This window comes from Sparus aurata, chromosome 11, assembly GCF_900880675.1.
Source record: "Sparus aurata chromosome 11, fSpaAur1.1, whole genome shotgun sequence".
Taxonomy (NCBI): Eukaryota; Metazoa; Chordata; class Actinopteri; order Spariformes; family Sparidae; genus Sparus; species Sparus aurata.
Window position 1 is genome coordinate 26,570,252 of NC_044197.1, and position 22,443 is coordinate 26,592,694.

The following is a 22,443-nucleotide window of genomic DNA, read 5'->3' on the forward strand; positions in this document are numbered from 1 at the left end:
ATGGGACGGGGAACAGGGGATTCCTTTTGAGGGAGATCTAATATAAAACTTTTACTCGTACTTTTGATACTTTTATTGCCAGTAAATGACTCTTGATACTTTCACTCAAGTACTATTCCTATAGATGGCGTTCACTTTTACCAAAGTCATACTTATGACGACATCTTTACCGTAACTAAAGTCTGACCTTTGGGGTACTTTTTGCAACACTTACAGCGAGCCAGGCAGCAAACAGCTGAAAACCACTCAGTCACAGGAGGTGTGGCATTACAGACACTTGTGAGGTGTAGGCTTGCTGTCTGTTGCTGGGCAGGGCCATCTATAATCTATAACTCAAATTAAACTTCCATCGAGACAGCTTTGGGAACACCCAGATTTAATCAAAGACAGCACGTTGTTGATACAGCATTTCATTTAAACACTTGACAGCGGCTGCCCGTTTATCTCTGTTTGACACTAAAAATTAATTAATTTTCTCTTTTTTAGTGTTATGATGCCATGCTGCTGGCTTGCGCGTCAGACACACGGATATTTATTGGTTTGGCTCCTGGCTACAGATGGATAATTGGTATTTCCCCTCTGGCGAAATGCATTTTTAATGTTCATGGGAAGATTTTTTCGCTCACAAGTTGTTTATCTCTGCTACATGACATGGCAAGCTGACGATACTGGTTTTGATCCAGCATTTACTTAGGACTGGAATTTGTTTTTTTGCACATTTTCCCAAGAGAAATATTGATGAGCTATTAGCTGTGGCACCCAAATGTGGTTAATTTGAGCCGGCCCTACTGAGTTTGCATGTAGAGTGCAACGAACTGACCTGACGAGCACTGATCTTAAACTAACTGTGAGGAACTGCTCCTTTTAAATTAAAGTCCTAATCAGACAAGATCATTTCCACTAACATCCCATTAATGTTTCAGTACCGTCTGTATTTTTCCTTCACTGTTTATCCGTCGCCTGACAGAAGTGCTTCAATTCAAACAGATTTCTACATAACCTTGGTGGAGGATGGGTCTCGGACCAGAATAGACCCTGTCGACTTCTGGTGTGGATCCGGATTAAGAAAAGATCTAAGGAATCTTTTCTTTTTCTATAACATTGGTTCCTAATTTCTTAGGGATAAATGGATGGATCTGTATGTGAGTACAATTTGATGCAGATCCACCTTAAATTCTGGATTCAATCTGATTCAAACATGTTTAATTCTGTGTTGGATTCGGTTCGATTGAACTAAAGAGCATTCGAGTTCTGTGACTAGCTCTAAAAGCTTTGACTTGCAGTTTTGGTTTGTATCCTCATTATCTTACATGAAGTACTTTGCAACTTTAACTTGGTGTATTAACTTGGCGTATTAAACAAGTATCATCTATGGTTGTACCAAAAATCCCACGGCACACCTTGACGTCCCTCCTCTGTTGCCGCTGTGACTTTCTTTTAGTTTGTCTTGTCTGATATGAGATCCAACGGACAGATCGTGTGTTATACTGTACATATTCTAAAGCCCCTTAGTCAAAGCATGATATGTGACTCTGGGCTCGATACTTAAATTGATTTATCGGTTTATGCTGGTTGAGTGCAGTGTATTCAGATTCATCACTTAGATTAATCATAATCCACTATATGTACAATATAACAATACATGTAATCTGAGTAACACACACACACACACACACACACACACACACACACACACACACACACACACACACACACAGACACTTCCCCCTGTGGCCTTGATTAGGTGGATCAGGGTCACTAGACGTACAATTAAGAAGATCAGATCACTGTATTTCGTAACACACACACAACAGTCACTATAATTATATGTTTTTAGGCATCTACACAAACACACACACACACACGCACGCACGCACACACACACACACACACACACACACACACCCACACACACACACACACACACATGCACACAGAAGGTATGGAGGCATTTAATGTTACTTCCACAGATATAATACCCCGAGGCTGTAGGTTACACTAAATGGAATTTACACACAAGATAATCTCTTATCTTTCCAACAAACACACACACACGCAGGCACACACACACACACACACACACACACACACAAACACCATCATCATCATCATCAGATTACCTCACACACACCGCCACTTTTAATATGTGCTTTACAGATACTGACACATGCCAGCTCAGTTTTGCAGTCACTGCAGCTAAACCAAATGAACATCCTGACTAATCCCTGATGTTTTGAGTCAGACAAAAGAAAAAAAACCCAAAACAGGCAGACTCTGCAATTACAACTTTAATCATAATTAAGTATCTACATGGCTGAACTTTGCCGATGTGGTTAAAAGTTGTTTTGGCTGCACTTTAGTTAATTGCAAGTAATTACAGACGATTTCTGTACCATGAAAAAACAAACAAGATCTGTTACTTGAGAAAGTCTAGTGATGTTTCCAATATCTGAGATTGTTGAGGCATCTAGCAGGTTAAATGAGACGTGTAAATCCAATTACACTCACACAGCCACAGCAGAAGCTCCATCACACAGCTAACCTGCACCGACGCTGCAGACTAATCTTTCTCAGAGCTCGGGCACTACACGCCGGAGCTGAATCAGCACACTGTAAAGCATAACTGAAGTCTCTCAAATGACTAGTTTCCAGATGTTGGACCGTTGCTCAACCTGCTTTAGCTGCTGACAAAGGAAAATTGGAGTTTGACAAACAGCTCTACTGTTTGGGTGGAGCATCACTGTCCATTTAAAGGAGTGAAACAATTACTCTGAAAACCTGTAGCTGTTTAAGTACTTCATAATCAGCTACTCCGCATTTTCTAAAAAGATAATTCCACTGCATTACTACATGAGTCACACTTTAATTATGTTGGCAATCATTTATACGTGAAACACGAACAATGTGCTCTTCGAGTTAATTGCATTGATGTGGAAACGTGGCAACGGCACTAACAATGAGTCAGATCAGGCAAGAAAGCATTATATCTTCATAATACAATGCAAAAAAACAAAAAAAAAAACCAACAAATATATCCCGATATTTTTAAAAATGCCCTTAAAAGCACTGTTACAATGTGTTTGACCTAATGCCTCTTTCAATATTGCAAAAAATATTGTAGGGAGAGGCATTTTTTTCACAAAATGTCAGCTCAATGAGATTTATGAGATATAATCAACAGGAATATGGATATAATGACTGAGTGGGTAGAGGCAAGTATGAGAACAAGCACAACAGTCTGGTCGGTTAGAAAAAGCTTTTAAAACCACTACGAGACAAAACTTGTGTCATGACATAGCAATATCCAAAATAGAAGACCGTATATAGTCTCATATCACCATAATGACAAGAAACTACAAGAAAGTCATCAAATCTGTGGAGTTTTACACCCTACACCCTAGTTGAACCCTACAGGCTTGAGGCACAGTGGAGCTTCGGGCTAAACACACACTAATATCCTGATGTTAGTTTGTTTACAATGCTAACATGCTAACTGATTAAGACTCACTCGTCACTCGCGCTGATCGGAGCGTGTGAGCATGATGACGGCGATTAATTATCGCTCCGCGCGCGCAAAGCTTTTTGTTCTCGCTGCTCCCTCGCAAAAGGAAGCTCCATGCACTCCAATCACTCATAAAATCTGCTACAAAAAAAATCTCTGTTGTATCTGAATTTTAGTCTCAATTGTAGCCTGGCATCCAAAGTATTTTAGCAGCCAAAACCACACATTCACAGCAGAAATGGTTCATGTCGACGTCACGAATGCCTGCGATCCACTGGGCGAGCGGCAACCGGAGTGAAACTGGAGCGGGAGATAAGGAGGCCCATTCATATACGATTTGATTGACAGTTGGCACAATAATCCGTCCCACATTTCTATCAGTCTATCAGGCTTTTTATTCAAAACCCCAAAAATGTCAAGACGCTGGAAGCGCACGAGGAAAAAGTCAGGGGATCACCGCAGTCAATAGGAGTCATCCTGTGGGGGTCACGAATGGCAACCCGTCCGATAGTTGTGAACAGTCACACATCAGACAGCCACGCTGCTTTTTTGATCAAATTACTTCTGACTCGTAATGGAATGAGTGCTCATAACTACCATTAACACTGCACAAGTTCAGTGTCACTCAACATCCCGCATGATGGAACAGACTCACAGACCACCACCGCAAGGCACCTTTGCACCTCCCTTCCATTTTTCCCTCGACTGTCTCCTCGTCCTCTCGTCAGCTCTGCTTCACCTTCAATCCTTCTCCTCAGATCACTTTCCACCACTTCTTCTGCCTCCCCTCCATTTCCCCTGATGTCACCGCCTCACTCCTTTCATCCACACGTCCCTCCTTTCTCTTCTGTCTCCTGCTGTGATGAAAGTTTGTCACAGGAAGTGACCTTGCGCTGTCAGTCTCGTAGATCTGACCTTTGACCCTCGACGGCGTAAAGAACAGACGCATACACACAGCGCTCTGCGAACGACAAGTAAGGAAGGAATCAGGCGTTACGCAGCGACCACATTGCGAATAAAACTTTTAAAAAATCCAGTGTTTCGAGGACATAGGTAGCACTCTGACACACGCTCACACGCCCTCGGCCTGCCCCGCCGCTGCCATCACACACCACATCAAAGCGGCTTACGCTGGGCAGTAAAAGTGGTGCAGTGGTTTGAATTTATTCCCTTCAGTCAGACCTTTATTCGCTGCTTCCCTTTCTTAATGAGCGTCTTACAATAACCCTGTCACTTACTGCGGCAAATTACTGCTGCCTAAATGAGGGGCTGCCGGTGCGTCTGCGTGCATGAACGTGTGTGTGTGTGTGTGTGTTTTCCGCCTAACACTCTCTTCACCATTTAAGGGGCACCTGTATGTGATTTAACGTTCCACATGGCCTTCCTCCCAAAGTACACTTTTACCTTTTTTACTATCCAACGAAAAGTGAAGAAGCGGGGGGGGGGGGGGGGGGGGGGGGGCGCTGTAACGAGGAGAAAGAGGAGAGAGATGGAGGGATGAGAAGGCAATAAATGGATATGAAAGAAAAGGAAGAGGTGAAGAGGGGGAGAGAGGAGAGAAAAGATCATGGACAGAAACAGCAGCAGTGAGAGAGTGAAAGAAAAGTAGATTATAAAGCTGTAATCTACCTCTTAGTGTCTAATAAATCTGTGGCTTTTATCATTTCGGTGTGATTTTGTGATTTATTGTCATTGTATTCTTTTTTCTTTTTTTTTTTTTTTTTTGCTGTTGCATGCACAGTTTTCTGCATAATGACTGCATAATAGACTGACACAAAAAAAATGACTTCCACCGCAGTTTTGTGGCAGATCATCACAGCCTTGCTACAGCAAGCAGAGCTCTGCAACGCTCTGGTCAACACGCAAATCAATGAGGCCGCGTGTCTCGCCTCTTATATCAATATTGCTATATTTGCATTTACATGCAAGCAAAAGAATGGCGCAAAGCCCTCTTGTCACTGCAGATTGCACTCAGGGTAAAGGTGAGCTGAGCAGTCGATTAATCCGTTAGCTGATCAAGCCGTTTGAGCAAATGTGATCATGAACTTAATAGTTTCAGGGGTTTTGAACTGTCAGCTGATGAAGCACTCTGAAGACTTCATCTGACAGGATGTATTAGGGTGGCATTTTTCAGTTGTTCATCTCACACACCATCGATGACACGGGCATGCTAAACGCTCACTCGCTCATCAAGTCGACTATAGAGGCTTTGGAGGCGAGGACGGCGGTTGATGTCTCTCCTCCTGTCCTGGTCGAAAGCTTCAAATATTCACAAGTCCCCAAAATTGTATGAGGACCCCCCAATAATCGGCACATAGGGCAAAACATAGGTGAGAGTAACGGTAAAGAAAATTGGAAATTTTTACTTTTGTCCTGCAAGAGGAAAAGTAAGCGGATGTAATCACAATTCATCCGGAGGCGAACATGGACATAGGTTACTAACCTGATGGCAGTCTGTGTGATAGTTACCCAGTCTGAACCAAACGGGTCAGGTCATTGTCAAAAAGTCAAATCATCTCAGACGGCGCAGCACTTTACATTTTGTAAGTGCTGCCCGCTTAAATTCCTCTATTTTGCTCATTCTTTATATAACACGTGAAACACGGCCATTACACGCAAAATACTGTGTTTAGATTCCCAATTTGGGGCGTGGCCGTTTTATTAACAGAAACAAACACGCAACACCGGGGAGGGAAAGAATGTGAGGTTTTACAGAAGCAGAGAGACGTACAGGGAGTTGTAGGCAAATAGTGTTTTGGGTGAACCCTTCCTTATTTTATACTATTACCCGAACCAAAAATACCCCACCGCCCCACAGTCTGTCTGCTGTCCACAGAGTGTGTATGTGCGTGCGCGTGTGTTCACATGGCACCAACTACGCCGTATAATACCATAATTCTATGTCATTTCTGGGAAGCAGTTAAAGGCTCTTAAACTAACTACTACTTTTACTCCCTTTCACTCAGTCTGTAAAAAAAAAAAGAAAAAGCACAACACGTGCCAACTGGTGTGTGCCACGCCGAGGAGAGCCGCCGCCTGACTCTGCACATTTGTGTGGGGCTAATTCTGATGAGGGTAAAGGTCAGGGCGGCTATCTAAGACTGTTGGGATCAGCCCTCATTACAGTTGACTGTAAACAGATTGTGTTGCCCTGGGACGAAACTGAAGGAGATTCTGGCGAACAACGGGAGTTTTAACATGTTGAAGGAGAGCGAGGCTCGAACAGACGGAAACAAACATGGTATAAATCAGCGAGAGTGCGTGTTGTTCCCTCAGTGGCGAGGTTCAGTGCATTTACTCTTGAGTTCAGATCTTGTAGCACGTAGATTAACAGGACAGGATTAGCATGAGATTAGACATCAGCCCCTAATCCAACTGTACAGTGTCGGTGGTGGTAGAGGGGGTGATGGGAAGGTGACAAACGAGTGGTGGAATGTATGAATGTGTGTGTGTGTGTGCGTGTGTGTGTGCGTGTGTGAGCTTGCGTGTGTGTGTGTGTGTTTGTAAGGGGGTTAAAAGGGGCACATCAGTGGCAGATTCTCCCTCAGTGCTCTTTCTCAGCGGGGAGCATCAAATCCTCGCTGATGGGGGAACATTAGGTCACAGCCCGAGGTTGGCTGTTTCCAGGTCAAATCTTCAGTGTCACATCAAGTCCAGAAACTGAGTGAATGTGGCAACGAGTGCCTGACAGAGCTGCAGGAAGAACAGCCGCAGGGTTTTTTTGTTTTTTTGGGGGGGGGGGGGATGGAGCATCAGCAGAGCTGGAAGACTATGCAGTGACAGCCTTCTGAACAGGCACATGCACAATGTGATAACATTGCACATTCATTTTTTTGTGTGTTCCACCTATTCCTACCTTCCTGTGCTGTGACTGGCTGGTACCACTGAGCTGTGATTGGCTTGTAATCCTTGCCTCAACGTGCAGGACATGGGAATGTTTGCTTCCATCGCTCTCCGCCAGAAAGCCTTTCTGACACGCGATGAGCTTTTCCAAGTTCTGTCTTTATCAGAAAAAAAGACTCACGTAGGTCGAGAATGAAAGCAGGATATTTAAAACCCGTTTTTATGTTTGTTTTATGGTGGAGACCTCTAGCGTCTGTAGTAGTTTTACAGGTACAAAGGAGGAAGTCAGGCAGAGAAGTATGGAAAAGTGAAAAGTCAGCATAGGGCAGAGGTCGGGAATGGATGGTAGGATTGAACAAGGACAGGACTTTCAATCAGGGGACAGTTGCTGTATGCTTCCAGTGTGAATTCAGAAGTTAGCGATTAGTTATTTTCACTTACTAGTTACTGACGCAGTCAATAAGGGAAGTAAATCAGGTCACATACAGCCTCTGCCTTTGTAATGGGAGTTACAGAGATATGGAGGGATTTTTGCTGATTCAGTCATTTAGGTGTGAGGATGAGTTCTCTTTTTCCTCAACCTAAGAAGTCTTGCTGTCTAAATTTATACACAAACATTTTTTTTTTCTCTTTTCACTGAAACCCCAGTTTCTATCCTGGGGGGTAGTCCTTTATTTGCCCCCTTCATCCACCACCATCTCCTCCCTATGTAGGCTTTGTTGGTCTTTATACAACACCACCTGACTTCCCACAGTCTTCTGAGGCCAGAAAGGCTTTCTGATGGAAACCGCTTGAGGCAAACTTAAAGGAAAACATGCGTTGGGCTCTCTGCAGACAGTTTCCCTGGTTAGGATCACAACTGAAACAACCAGTGAAATTAAAGAGGTGAATGTGGTAAAAGAATGAGGACGTCATCTGCGCCAGAGCCAAACTGACGGAGAACTGGAATGACCACCGTGTGAATGAAATACAGCAATAGAGTCAATTACTTCTTGTAATCAAGTCAACTTGTGTTACATTGTGCTAAAGCCAGGCTGACCTCACCTTAATATCACAACTGGGAACACTTGTGTGTGAGCTGTAACGTTTGGTCTTTAGTCGTGGTCTGCTCAAAAGGAGAGGGCAGGACCAACAAAACCACCGCTCAGTGTAATAGTTTATGAATCATGGTATTTCTCTCTTATTGTTATTCAGTTCATTCATATTGTTCAGTTTGGAACCCCAAACAGCTTGTTTCATTAGTGGTGAGTGTAAATCTTTGAAAACCAAATGACATCTGGTGTAATTCAACAACTTCTGGTGAAAACATGTCGGCCATGTATGTAGTCACAAACATGGGGTTTTGTCAAAGTGAGAAAAAAATCTGGTTAATCTGGTAAATCTCTCGTAGTGACAATGTCTGACACGATTCAATCGAAAAGTGAGGAAAATGCAAAGCAGCAATTTCAATTTCACAGTGAGCACTTAATCCTTTCCTTGGGAAGTCTATTCACAGAAATTCATTATCATGTGTCCCATGGTGCCTTCGAGCGAGGACCTGTAAGTGCTGTGCGGGAGCGGCTGCACAAAGAGTGGAACCTTTCTAAAGCTCATATGGATGCCCCGGCGTCTCGTCAGGACATGACGCACGCCGTGTCTTCAGGACGTTATGAGCCGAGGAGCAGTTCTTATGCAGCTCGCCACCTCTATCGAATAAACTTCTCCGGCACTCCCAACGGTAAACTATCTAATAAAAACAGAAATGCCATAAAAATAACAATAAAAAAATTGCATAAAATAGCCTCGGAGCTGACACTCGGGAGGTTAAAATGATAAAAAGGACGAGAAAGCCTTTGCTGTATGGAGCACGGGACGGCTCACAGAAACACAGACTGTGTGTGTATGGAGTTTGGATTTTCACAGCAACACGTCTAATTATAGGCCTCTGTCTGAGCGTCACATGAAAACACACAGTCTGAGGGATTCTCTCCTTCTCCACTCTCATGATATCCCCGGGGGATTGACGGGTGTGAGTGTGCATGTGTGTGTGAGTTGAATGTCAACAAGTGACCAGCTTGAAACCGAGCTGACGCTTGTTTTCAGGTGATATTGGCAGCATGGTCCCTTATTGACAGGGCCTTTTGGACTCTTTCCTCGAAATCAGTATCAGATTAATGTTTTTTTTAACCCCTCTCAAGACACTCATATCTCACCTGCAGTATCTGGTCTTTATGGGAGAAAAGATGATGTTTTAGTACCTGTCTAATAATGATATGATTGGCCAATTGATCCAACCTGTTCAAAAAAGCAAAACCATGAACACAGTTTGAAATTCATAAATTAATTAGTTATGATTATTGATATTCAGGGAGATAAAAAGAAATAGCTGACAAAAAAATCCCTCCCCCTTACTTTTAAACAGTGAAATACGGAGAGCCAGACTAAGTCATGTTGCAAGTCATCACAACAGTGACTGACTTATGTCTACAGCCTGACCGATATTCTGTTTTTGGCGCCGATACCAATATTACAATTATCACGTCTTTTGCAGTGATCCCTCAAATGTGGTTGTGAAACACTTGTGACAAAAATATGTAAAGTGGGCAGGATATTGGGTGGAACTGGGTGACAAAATCACATATCACCTTATTTCTGATCAAATACACTGATAACGACATTGCAACAATACTGTATGGATGACTTTTGGTGCTTTTACAATAACACAATTAGACTTTTGATGAATAATCATCAATAATTTGGATATAATGCAACAACAACATACAGAATATAATAGTCTTACATAACTATGATGATACAGTATCGATGTATTGTCCGGCCTTGATTAAAATCACTTTCTTACTCAGCTAACATGTGATGTATCACAGGGGATCATTCACCTCGCACATCCAGTTACACTCAATGGGATCTGCCTGTTAATACTCTCTGCCGTTGATCCTATCAGGGCACCGTGTGTGAATGTGACCTTTTAGTAAGGACGCTGGGTGGCTTTTACACTCACAACAAACATCCTCCGCTGTAGCACAGCACTGAGTCGCCTTATATCCTTCTAAAGAGACCGTTGAAGCTATAAAACGGATAAAAACCCTGCTGGGGTTTGAGGGAAAAAGTCTTACAAACTGTGTGATTTGCTCCAATTATGTAACGCCTCCCCTGGTGACTGTACAGTACATTGAGCAAATGTACAGCTGCTCAGTCAACAAGCCGAGGCTAATTTGACAGTTAAATATGTTTTTGGCTGCAAACAAGCGTCCATCGGCAGAATACAAATCCTTTAGGCAATACGATGTGTGTTTTGGTGATTTTCACGTTTTTTCACTTGACAAACGACAATTGTTTGACCGATTTTCACGCAGCCCGTCAAAAGTCTCGGTCCGGGTTTGATTCGTGTAGCTTTTCTGTAAATGTCTCAGAGGTGTTGCGGATGCATTCATGAGGAGGCCATGTTGCCGGACAACACCACATCCTCCACAGACATCAAATTAAAAAGGAAGATCTCTGGAGCAGAGTTACCTGCAGTGTTACTTTTAACTAGCGTACTTGAAGCAGCGGCTTGATGTGTCAATGAAAGACTTCACTAGCTGACTGGAAGAGGTGTTGATCGGACTTTATGGTGCTTCTGAAGGCTGCAGTTTGATGCTGCTCGGTTTATACTGACAGTTGTTTATAGGATTCTGTGTGTCCCGACTTTGACTTTTAAACTGTCTTAGTTTTATGTTAGTGTAATAAACTGGGAAACTGTGTATTACATCAAACAATATGATTGAGGATAATCACTTCATTTCACAATGATACATCTGTCTAAAGAGCTTTGTGAAACCTTTTCCAGACCGACTACTTGAGCTGTAACTGGCATCTGTTTTCCTACCAACGCTGATGTTGATTGAGCTGTGTTATTCCGAAGTAAAGACTTACTGCATCGCTAACACTGAGAATTAGCACAATCCAATTATTCCCTGTAATAACCAATTAATAGAAATCCGGCCTTGCAGTGCCTCACTGTACATTCTCTAATGCGCATTTCTGCGGATAACCCACTGAGGAGGCGGCACTCGTGTCCTCGCCTGAAATTATAAGCCACAGTGCACGACAGTTCATATGCGGAGCTGAGAGCTGAAACTCAGGTTGAACTCACTAAGCTGACTCACATCACATCCACTCCTGATGTCTGCATTCGCTGTCTTAGGAAGTCATTACAAATGCTTATACTTTAGCTGAAGTGCGAGTGAAGGCGTGTGACTGTAGGACTGCTGCACTGTGGCACCACACAAGTGTTATTCCTTCAGTATACTCAGTTCATTACTCTACTTTGTCAGATGAATTTAATAAATAGGGATGGGGCGACAAAAGCATTTTTTAAAAATGTTTACAATAAGTTGATCATGGTGAAACGTTATTATCAGGATAACTGTGAATATCCTCGGAAGAATGCCTTGAAAAAGCTGTCTAGCTCGCAGACACACAGCCCTGTATGGGATTCTTGATTTATTTCAAACTGCCGAAGCCTGTCACCGTGGCTGGAGACATGGCTCGCACGCTGCATCCCCGCAGAAAAGCAACTTTAATTGGATTTGTGCAAATACTACAGCTTCCAAACTGAAAACCGACATGGAGGTGAGGTCACCACCATTTATTTATCCGTTGTTTGTGCAGGAGGACTCTAAGATTTACGATTACTCATTCAAGATTCTTTGATTGATCATTTTTCCAAAATAACAGATCCGTTTCCCGACAAAGGGTGAGGTTAAAGTGATTCAAGTATGTTTTTTCATCTGAAATCATCATGAAACTCTCACACCATTCCATGCCGAACAATGAGCGTCGATTAAAAAGCACGAGGAAAATGCCAATACTGTTACTGTTATACCTCTTTGCGGAACATGAATAAATGAAATACATAAATACAGGTCTGAGCAAAATGTTGACATTCATTATAAATTGTTCTGCTTAAGTACTGAATAATAAAAAAAAAAATCTAGTGTCAGAAGATGTTGAAAAATTCGCAATTTCCCAGACCCCTGTTGCCATAAGAGAACTAAACAGCTTTTTTAGTCCAAAATATTCAGTCTCCAATGATAGAAGATGAAAAGAAGAAGAAAAATGGAAGCCGAACCCGTCAATTGTTTGAATTTTTGCATAAAAAATGACTGAAATGAATAATCGCTTACCGGCATTGTTAATAATTATCCGTCGAATGACAGCGATTTGTTTCAGCTCTAATTGAACGAACGTGCTGTTTGATCAAACTGTCCGGTCGTCGCCTCAGAAACCGATCGGTGTAACTAGATCTGCACCAGTTCATTTCGATGTAAATGCCTGTTACGCCAATAAATCTTCATCCCTTCATCCCTCCCTTCAATACACACACACACACACACACACACACACACACACACACACACACACACAGAGAGAGAGTATATGGCCCCCATGGAGCATATGTATGAGGAACGTTGACTCATAAAGCAACCGAGCAACCAGCGAGTCGACCACATCACACAAACAGCTCATCTTTTCATTTGGAAAACAGATGGACGCTCAACTCCCAGAGAGGGGATGGAGAGAGGAGATGAGAGGAGGGCTGGGAGGAGGAGGAAGAGGAGGAGGAGAAAGTAAAAATAGCGGCTGATAAGAAGGAGGAAGTAAACATTAAAGAGAGGAGAAAGAACAGGGATAAGAGGTGTGAAATAGATGGGGGGGGGGGGGGGGAGACAGAGCAGAAGGAAGGCAGAGAAAAAAGAGAGCCAGGGGTTATCGAGAAACGATACTGGTTTGTACCACATTGATTTCAAGGTGCAGAGATTGATGTTGAGGCATCGAGCGGTTTGCACTTCTGCTCCTCGGTTTCTTTTCTTCCCCCACCTACCACTCCTTTTCTACGTGATCATCATAGGGATGCGGGGGGAGTTGTATGACCATAACCCCTTGCATCCATCAGTTACACCTGATTATATGCGGGCAACAGAGGAATTTAATCTATCGCGCCTTTATCCACAGTCGTTCTGGATAATAGCTTTGGGTTCATACGTAGAATGTAAACGTGCATTATTAACGCGGCTCCATTGCATATATCAACAGGCTTAACCACCATAGTAAAAGATTATGGCTGCACAAAATGACAATGTGGCCAAGAGCAATATCCAAATCGCAGAGGCTGCAGTTTTCTGATGAAGGTAAAATGTTTGACAAAACAGCTTTATGGTAAAGTAGTGCAGCGCTGAAGAGAAGGCCTGGCCAACAAATCTTCATCTCCAGATGTAAGAAGACATGTTTGTTTGGTACAGACCCCAACAAAGTCCGGTCATCAGTATTTGTAGTCTGAGATTTGAGGGGTTTTTTTTATCACAAACGATGAAATCCTGAATAATAATAATCAGAATAATCACAACATTACTTGTCTCGCCATATCAATAAAAAATGTGCAAGTTTACTGTTGTTTTATGATAGAAATAAACGCTATTTGCCAGTAGTCACTGTCGTCAAGCTTTATGCTCTTGTATGGCAAGTGCACAATTTATAAGAAATAAAGCAGACAGTCATTTTTGAAACAACTGTCTGTTTCACTTTTAACATCACAAGCAAAAACGTTTCTGAGCGTTTCCAAACGGGTAAACATGTTTGGCAGATGCAACACTAAGTTTAGTGGAATATTAACTTCTCCCGCTCCAAGAAAGAGCAGGACGGAGCCGCTAACGTTAAACCTGCCCGGACCAGTTTCCACACAACAGGGAAGCATTACACGGTACATTTATCTTATCAAACACAACCTGTGACCTCATTAACTGATGGCAGTTAATGACGTGCACTTTGGCCTTGGAAGTAACGCTCTCTTACAACTGTAGTTAGCCGAGCATTCTGGCATCGTAGCGTAATGTTTGACCCATGAACACACTTAATCCATTTGCTTGTGCTTTTTTGGCTTATGGTCAGGCCATCGAAACACTTTAAATGCTTACACATATGCTGAGCTTCAGCACCAGCTGACGCTACGGTTGGAAAAACCACTGTTAGGAGCAAGCAAATATCCACTGCCGCCTGCACAAACACGCATCTTTGGTAAAAAAGCATCGGATACAGAGCACACGAGGCAGGATCAGTAGCAAACCCGCTGTAGCAACATCCACCCCATGTCAATGACGGAGAGATGACAGGAGAATCAGCCGGGACAGAGTCTCCTCCCTCCTCCCTCTCATCTTCACTCTCCTCTCCTCTCCTCACCTCACCTCACCACCCCTCTCTCCCTCCTCACCTCTATCTCTGTCTGTCTCTCTCTCTCTCTCTCTCTCTCTCTCTCATGTCGCTGAATCAGACATCATGAAAGATTCACATCTCTGCTTTTAACAGATCTCGCCAACCACCAGCACCACACCCCCGCTCACCCCCACCACCTCATGCACACAGAGACACTACCCCGCACCGGCAGATCTGAGTCTGTCTGGAAAAACAATGCAGAGGTGGAAGAAAGCAAAAGTTATGGAAGGGCTTAGAGACACGGTGTGGGTTTTGTGTGGTTTGTGTGTGTGTGTGTGTGTGTGTGTGTGTGTGTGTGTGTGTGTGTGTGTACTGGGCATTCATCGTTCCACTTGGTGGCGTGTGCTGTGAGCGCCTGAGTGAGCATGTGATGTGTGACAGATGACGGACAGCATCAATTTCATCTCACACACATACGTAAACGCTCACACACACGCAGACAGTGGAGGCAGATATGAGACAACAGCACCACATGCACAGCGGGTAAACTGTTTAATGTTGCCGCTGGCTTCAATTCGCACACATCATTTGGTCTTTGGCTATTTATAGCGGTATTCTCATCGGTAATCTAAACTAAAAAATGCATAGATGAGAAATGTTCTTCAGGCGCTGTCGGGCACAGCGAGGAGAGGGGTTGTATTAAGCCTTTATTTAGCCAGGCAGATGGGTTGATTCGCAGAGCAGTTTGAGCCTCACGGGGTCTTCATCCAGGTGGAAATAGTAAAAGGGTAAATAACAACTCTTAACATTGTACATCATGGAGGAACTGGCCACCGGACAAAATCATACTCAAGCAAACAGGGGGCAGCATATCACCAGAGTAACTGCCGACTGTGGCTGCCGTTAGCTTGTTAACTCGATCAGCCGTGCATCTGGTGGTAATGCTGGACTGGAACAGGCTGTTGCTCGCTAGTAAGCGTGCTAACTTCAGTAGACATCAAGGCAACACAATACACAGACGTCGGCTCGTCAAACATGTTATTCATTCGCATTCTGTTCATGATTTTACTGCAGCTTTCAGAGAAACTTAAGGTTCCCCGGACGACTAAAACTGACACGTTCTCAGGTGACCAGGGGCTCACATCGTCTCGTTGAGTCCTCTCCTCCTGCAGTGCTTTAACGGCACTCAATAGACTCCTAACGTGGAGTTCAGAGTTCAGAAACATGGATTCATATGCATTTTCTCTCACAGATTTCCCAATTCTGTAAAACAAAATTGGAGTGATACACTGGATTTCTCATCAGCCCTTAAAGTGTACCTAAGTAAAGGGCAATTACATTGTGTGAATGAGCGGAGGCTCCCCAGCTGACTCGGCCTTGTTTAAGAGTTATTGACTCGTAACCCGACCTGTAATGAATCCTAATCTACATGTAATCTGACCTCAAACACACTGTATCATGTTAGTCATTCAAACGCCACATCCTCCCATTTGTGTTCTTTCAGACAGGCAACAACGTGACATTTACTAAATATGTAGGCTTCATAACACACACACACACACACTAATACCTACATGGTGAATACGAAGCGTGCAGGATATATAGCCTCCCTCTGTTTCCGCGTGACATACGATCACATGGGTGTGTGCTGCGCTGCATGGACAATGAATGTGTGAATGAAACTAAGTGTCTTCCCTGGAGAAGGTGTTGGCTTTCACTGACTTTCAAACACACGCGCACGCACACACACACACACACACACTATAGGACGAGCTAGTCTTTAACTATTGACCAGGTAGAGGGTACAATGTGTGTGAGTTAAAAACGCTCGCAGGCACAGAGACAGAGAGGCAGACAGCAGGAAGGGCGACTTCCATTAACATGGTGTTAAACCTATACCTATAGGACAAAAGGTGCAAGCTGGAGGTTGTTTTTCTTTGTTTTTTTTTTAAATCTGGGCAGGAATTCAGAGCATCTGCTTGTCAGCTTACTCACTGTTTGCTTTGGAATGAGGATATTTATCACATACACTAACAAATACACGTCTCATTACATGTTAATCCCTGGCAACAACTCTCATTTCATCAGCAGTCTGCGCCCTAAAGCTGATATACACCTGGCAGGATGTGGCACACCGTATATATATTCAGATTCCTTGTTGAATCCGAAGTCAAATTTTGAATCTGTGTTCCATTAAAAATAAAGTGAAAGCGCTGAGCTTGTTGGTTTGGAGGAAACAGGGGTGACAGATGGAGAATTTTGATTGCTCGGTCTAAAATACTTTGCATGTCAGTGATGTTTAACTACAGTAGATGGTAGTCGTGACGGTCGCCGGAATTCACCTGTGAGAATATAAACGTGTGTCCCACAGAAAGAAGGCCAGCATTCACAATAAACACATTCCTGCCTACCAATTTGTGATTTTTACCAGTCTGAAGATACTTCTTTGTTTACACTGCATCACTGAATCATGGGGCTGTTTGAAAAAGGTGGATGTCGAATAAAACAAGTCGCAGCTCAGAGCCCCCAGTGAAATGACATGTAGTGAAATTATTTAGAAACTACATTTTAACTAGCTGTTTTTGTTGGAGAGCTTTCCTTCTGCATTTAAAATATACAAACTGGAAGTGATGTAAAGTGAGGGAACACCATTTATCAATAAGAAATGAATGGATCTAACTGCTTGCTTGACACTGAAGAGGTTGTTAATGTATATTCAAATGCGCTCGACGGGCCACAAATGTATAATTATGAGACTGTAGGTGTCCAGGAGACCAGGAAAAGACATGGGTTAGAACATTTTTAAGAAATAATAGCAGAAATTGAGTTGTAGTGTGAGGAGGGTTACATATCCAATCTAAATACTGTCTGCCTTCAGAATAAAATGTGTCTAAAGTTCAAAATACAATTTAAAAGTATCAGTAGTCGGCGTTGAATACTTGGTCTTTAAACAGTGCTGAGATGCGGGACTATTGTTTTTGATCTATGAATGGGTTTTGTATAAAAAGTTTATTCTCAAATCACAGTATTAAAGAAAGTATTTCATTGGAACTGAAATGCAGATACTGCATTTTGTATTGGTATCCGTCCCTAATGAGGAGAAGTATCTGGTCTTTTGAGGGATTTGTCACCAAGTCATGTCTATAAACTGAGGTAGCTGAGGCTCTACCTTTATTCCTAACAGCAACATTGTTGGCTAGTGATGTTTTCACCTTGTGAGTCTGTGTGTGTGTGTGTGTGTGTGTGTGTGTGTGTGTCATCGTGACACAATGTGATCCTGGTGGGAACCACCACAGAAACAGTTCTGAGAACTTTGCCAGGTGTTTGTGTGTCTGTGGACAGCTTTTGGCGGCTGGTTTTATTCCACTGCAAGATGGTCTCCCATGGCGCTCTGCGGATAACGCTGCTCACGAACTGATCGTGACTGGCAACAGCGGGCTCTTGTCCCAAATCATTAGAAGACTGGTTGTTCCTCCAAATGTGGGCCTGCGTGAACAGGAAGGCCACGGGGCTGAAACACTGACGCATGTGATCACTGCACTGAGCGATAACAAAGACATCTAGCAAGGCCGAATGTGCCGCGTCAATTTGCTCCCAACTTTTATTGCAACTGATTTCGATATTAACCTGATTTTACACTTGTTTCCCTGCACTCAAACATGTTTCAGTCAGAACTGTATAAACGTTTCCGGTGCCGCGATATACCTGTAAAGACCATAACTGTGATGTAAATAAAAGGTGGATTGATACACCTATGATATCAAAACCCATCTTTGGATCTTTTGTTTATAAGTTCATCTGGCTGAATTCATGGCGTGCAATTGTTTTTATATTCAGTCTTAGTATAGAATTGTAATCTCTCCACCTCTTATTGCCAAAAAAGACACAACACACAAGGTAAACATAATGATATCACATAATCCCAAGACATCGCTACTTGATATTGAGGTAATATCTTTTCAACAGGGGAGAGCTTTCTAGTGTACCGGTACCAATATTTAGTTGCAGGCACATATGCAGTTTTAGGAGCCGAAGACACTTGTTTCTCTTATTCTGAAAAATAAAATCCCACTGTCTCATCCGTTAAATGTTTTTAAATCCATGCAGCATTAACCTGTCCTTCAGTTTTAAGACCTTTTACAAGGTCTGACAGGCAGCAGGGGCGTTATACCTGAATGTTTTTCTTCAACAAGGTCAGTTTAAACCTTTGGCAACAGTGAAAAGAAGAGGAAGAAAAGACAGCAGAAGTAGAGTAGGCTGTTGCTTTGGAGGCTTTATTGGTACTGATGCGAGCTTGCATCGATAATGGTGGGTGGAAATGCAAACACTGTGGCAATGAACTCCGCACTATCCCAACAATGAATGTCCTTCTTAATGGTCGTAAAGGTTCAGAAAGGCCATCCAAATGGTTGTTTCCCAGGTGCACAGATGATGCACCCAGATTTTGGTTTCGTGAGGACTCTCACCCTGGTCGACACTCGACATCCTCTAGAGTGAAAGAGGGGTCGCTCTCTTCCCCGAGCAGGAAAAGCTCAATTTACCAACCTTGGGTCTCTGAGATGAGAAAGACTGAAGAGCCCCTGTTGTGGGGAATTCTGCTGCCAGTCGCCATCTTTCTGTTCCTATCTGGTTGTCAGCTTTAATGGGTTCTGGGAACGGAGAAACTCTTGCTCAAATAACTAGAGCAGATCAAGGTCCAAGTGACTGAAGCATTGTGTTTTCTCATCTGTCAATAAAAGATGAGTTTTTAATGGAAAGGGAGGGAGAGCGACGTGTCGGGTCTCTCCCTCGCTCGTCCGCGAAGCGCCGGCGGAAACCTTGAGTGAGTCACTTGCTCCGTCTCTGTCAACCTGCCTCGCTGTCTGAAAACAGACGGAAAAAAGGAAAAGGGGAGAGATCCTCTTCTCCTTTTTTCTGTCCGTTTCTGTCGCCACCTTTCGTCGCCTCCGTCTTGTCTGTTTGATGGTCTCTATGTCACACACACACCCACACAAACACATAGACGCATCCAACATTAATAACACACCCGCCCATACGAGACTATTTTCATTGACACGCCGTGAAATGACCTTCAGATGGTACACACTGAGCGCACAAGCGCGCCTCGATCTCGCCTCTCTTTCATCCCCTCCTTTGCCTGGCTTTCTGCGGATCTTTAAGTAAAATACGTGAGGAGGCAGAGAGCGACAGATGATCGGCCTTAGAGGGGGGGGAAACAACTCAATTTGGCAGTCCCCACTCTCGCATTTTCCTCCTTGTGCACTTTCCTCAAGGCCAAGACAGTTTAATCAGCACTGGTGAAGGGTGGCGACCATGCAGAGAGAGGAGGCCCAGAGACTTTGAAGTGTGATGTCCGGATGACTGACCGGCTGACTGACTGAGTCTCGAGCTGATTGATTACTTGACTGGCTGCGTAATTGACTGATTGATTTAATGCATGATTGCTTGAATGGCTGACTGGCCGACTGACTGACAGGAGAGGGTGCCGGGACGAAACCAAGGGAAAGAAGGGAACAACAAAACTCCCTCCTCCTGTTGTTCAGCTCAACTTTATTACAGCAGCTTGTGCTGCCAGCTCGCTGAGCTGTTTGCTCTCGCCCCAGGCTAGCCTAAATTAGTAGTTTATGCAAATGACAAAAACAGGCCATTTCAGCATCTCTTGAGCCTCACACAAACACACACACACCACCACCACCACCACCACCACACCTGCAGTCCAGAGCAGAGCAGACAATGAAAAATGCCAGAGAACACATTAGTGTATAGTGTCACTATTCAACGTGGAGGGAAGAGCAGCCACAGGCACAAAGCAAATCTATATCTCCCTCCGTAGGTTACATTAAACAAACAGCTTTTAACACCTGAGCCTCGGCAAACAATCACAAATGCCCTGGGTGAACCATAACAGCGCCTCAAGACACATGGCTTACACCCACCTGCAATCCTGCCCTCAGCAGAACAATGAAAATGCCCCAGAAAGGACTGTGGGAGGGATGTGCAGGGGGCTCTACAGACCGGGACAGACCTCGGTTAGGACGGGCTCATTGCTCAGTGAGGGAAATGGAAAATAGGAGGGTTTGGAAAGGCTGGATAATTGCACAGTAAGACACGTAAACTGCAGCCTAATGCAAGCAAACACGCCTTCACAGAACAATAAAAACAAGTTCGTACAACTTTAAACTTGGCAGACGAGCTTCAGGTGCAGGTTCATCAACATGAAAACCTATGCAAATACATCCAAAAATGATAATCTCATGATATTAAAGGAGTATTGCAAAAATAAACAATGGAAACACTGCAAACCCCCCATATACTGCTGCCACAGGACTACCTCATCACAACAGAACTAGTTTATATTAAAGCGAGCATTGCATTTTGGAATAATAATTATAAAAACTGACTTGTTAAGCGCTGTTAATTGCATGAAATTGTGTTTTTTTTTTATTTTTTTAAATTATTTTATGGAGAACAATTTTCCCCCAAAACTCACCGGACATTTCTGTCTGGGGCACGTCTGTCAGAGTGAACCCTTTCCCCGTGTAGAACTGCGGCAGGTCGGAGCAGCTCCTTTCCGCCCCGGCCACCGGGCCCGGTGCGGCGCACACACACACCAACACACACAGGAGCACCGGGAGACGCATCTTCTCAAGTCTAGTCCTTTTTTCCCCCTCAGTCACTCAGAAAGCCCTGAAGATCTCTGGTCCGAGTGAATCAAACTGCAGTTCTTAGAGGATCCCCCTCCTTCTGCCTTGTCTTATTTGATCTGTGAAGAGTTTTTCAGTCTGTCAGCGGGAGCAGAAGTGGCGCCCGTTCAAACCGCACGGAGAGCCGGGTCAACTGACGCGCGGACGGACAGAGGGGAGGGGAGGGGGGGGCAGTCCTGGCTGGTTCTGCGGGAGAAGAGAGCTGCGACGCGCGGCTGTAGGTGTCAGGTACACGCCGCTCCTCCTCCTCTTCTCCTTCGCCTCCTCCTCCTCCTCGTCAGCGCTGCTGGGTGCGAGCCGCAGAGATGTCAGAGACAAAAGGGAGAGAGACCCAGAGAGAGAGAGAGAGAGAGGGCAGGTGTCGCGCTCTATAGGTTCATGATTATGGAGATCGGCCGGTTTAAAGGCAACAAAAGAGTAAAATCCGGTGTTTTTAAAAGAGGTTTCAGACAACAGAAGCACCGCCCGGCTCTCCGGGCTGTGGGACAATGACATGCGCCTTTTCTCTCCTTCTCTTTGTGTGTGTGAACATGAGCGAGTGTCTTCTGCCGCAAGCGGCAGGGGCGGAACAGCGCCACCTGCAGGTCCCGATGACAGGAGAGGAGCGTGGAGGGATCACACCGGAGGGATCCCGGATTAAAAATGTATAGTATTTATTCTCAGTAATTGGAAGTGACGGTGTACACAATGAGAGACGGTGCTGGTTTCACCATCCTGAAAATCCATCCTAAATAATGGAAAGTGTTGTGGAGGACTGACCACAGGAGAGTTTAGTGGACGCATCAGTCTTCAACATGAAATGTCCTGGCTGAAGGAGTGGAACACCTCCTTTTATACATGCTACACAGGCTACTCACTCAGCCTCACCACTGTTGACACCATCACCTTTAAAGTTTGCATAACATCTTTCTTGCTTTGCTTTTATTTATTTATTTTTCAGAGAGTAAACCATACAGAAACAAACCACAGTAAGATTATGTAATGTGAGGTGTACGACAAAGGAAGCGAAATATATAACAGAAACAACTAAGTAGGAATGAAACAACCCCGGACCACTCTCAGTGCTCTTTGTTATATACAGCAGCTCAACAAGCTTTGTGGCGGCCTTCTCCATGACTATCGCGTCCTGAAAAGGTCTGTCACTGATCACCGGCCAGTGAATCTGAACACAATCTTTCTTGCTTTCCTGATTTTCTGGCTGCGCTT

General features: G+C 43.9%; 1 protein-coding gene across 1 annotated transcript in view; it reads right to left on the bottom strand.

The window, feature by feature from the left end:
- Positions 1–21,786, bottom strand: part of LOC115591049 (glypican-1-like) — a 46,258-nt gene extending 24,472 nt beyond the window's left edge. Inside the window, exon 1 of the mRNA XM_030432669.1 lies at positions 21,024–21,786. Coding sequence (XP_030288529.1) covers positions 21,024–21,174 — 151 coding nt within the window. The 5' untranslated portion in view covers positions 21,175–21,786. The remainder of the gene's footprint in view (positions 1–21,023) is intronic.
- Positions 21,787–22,443: the final 657 nt, after the last annotated feature.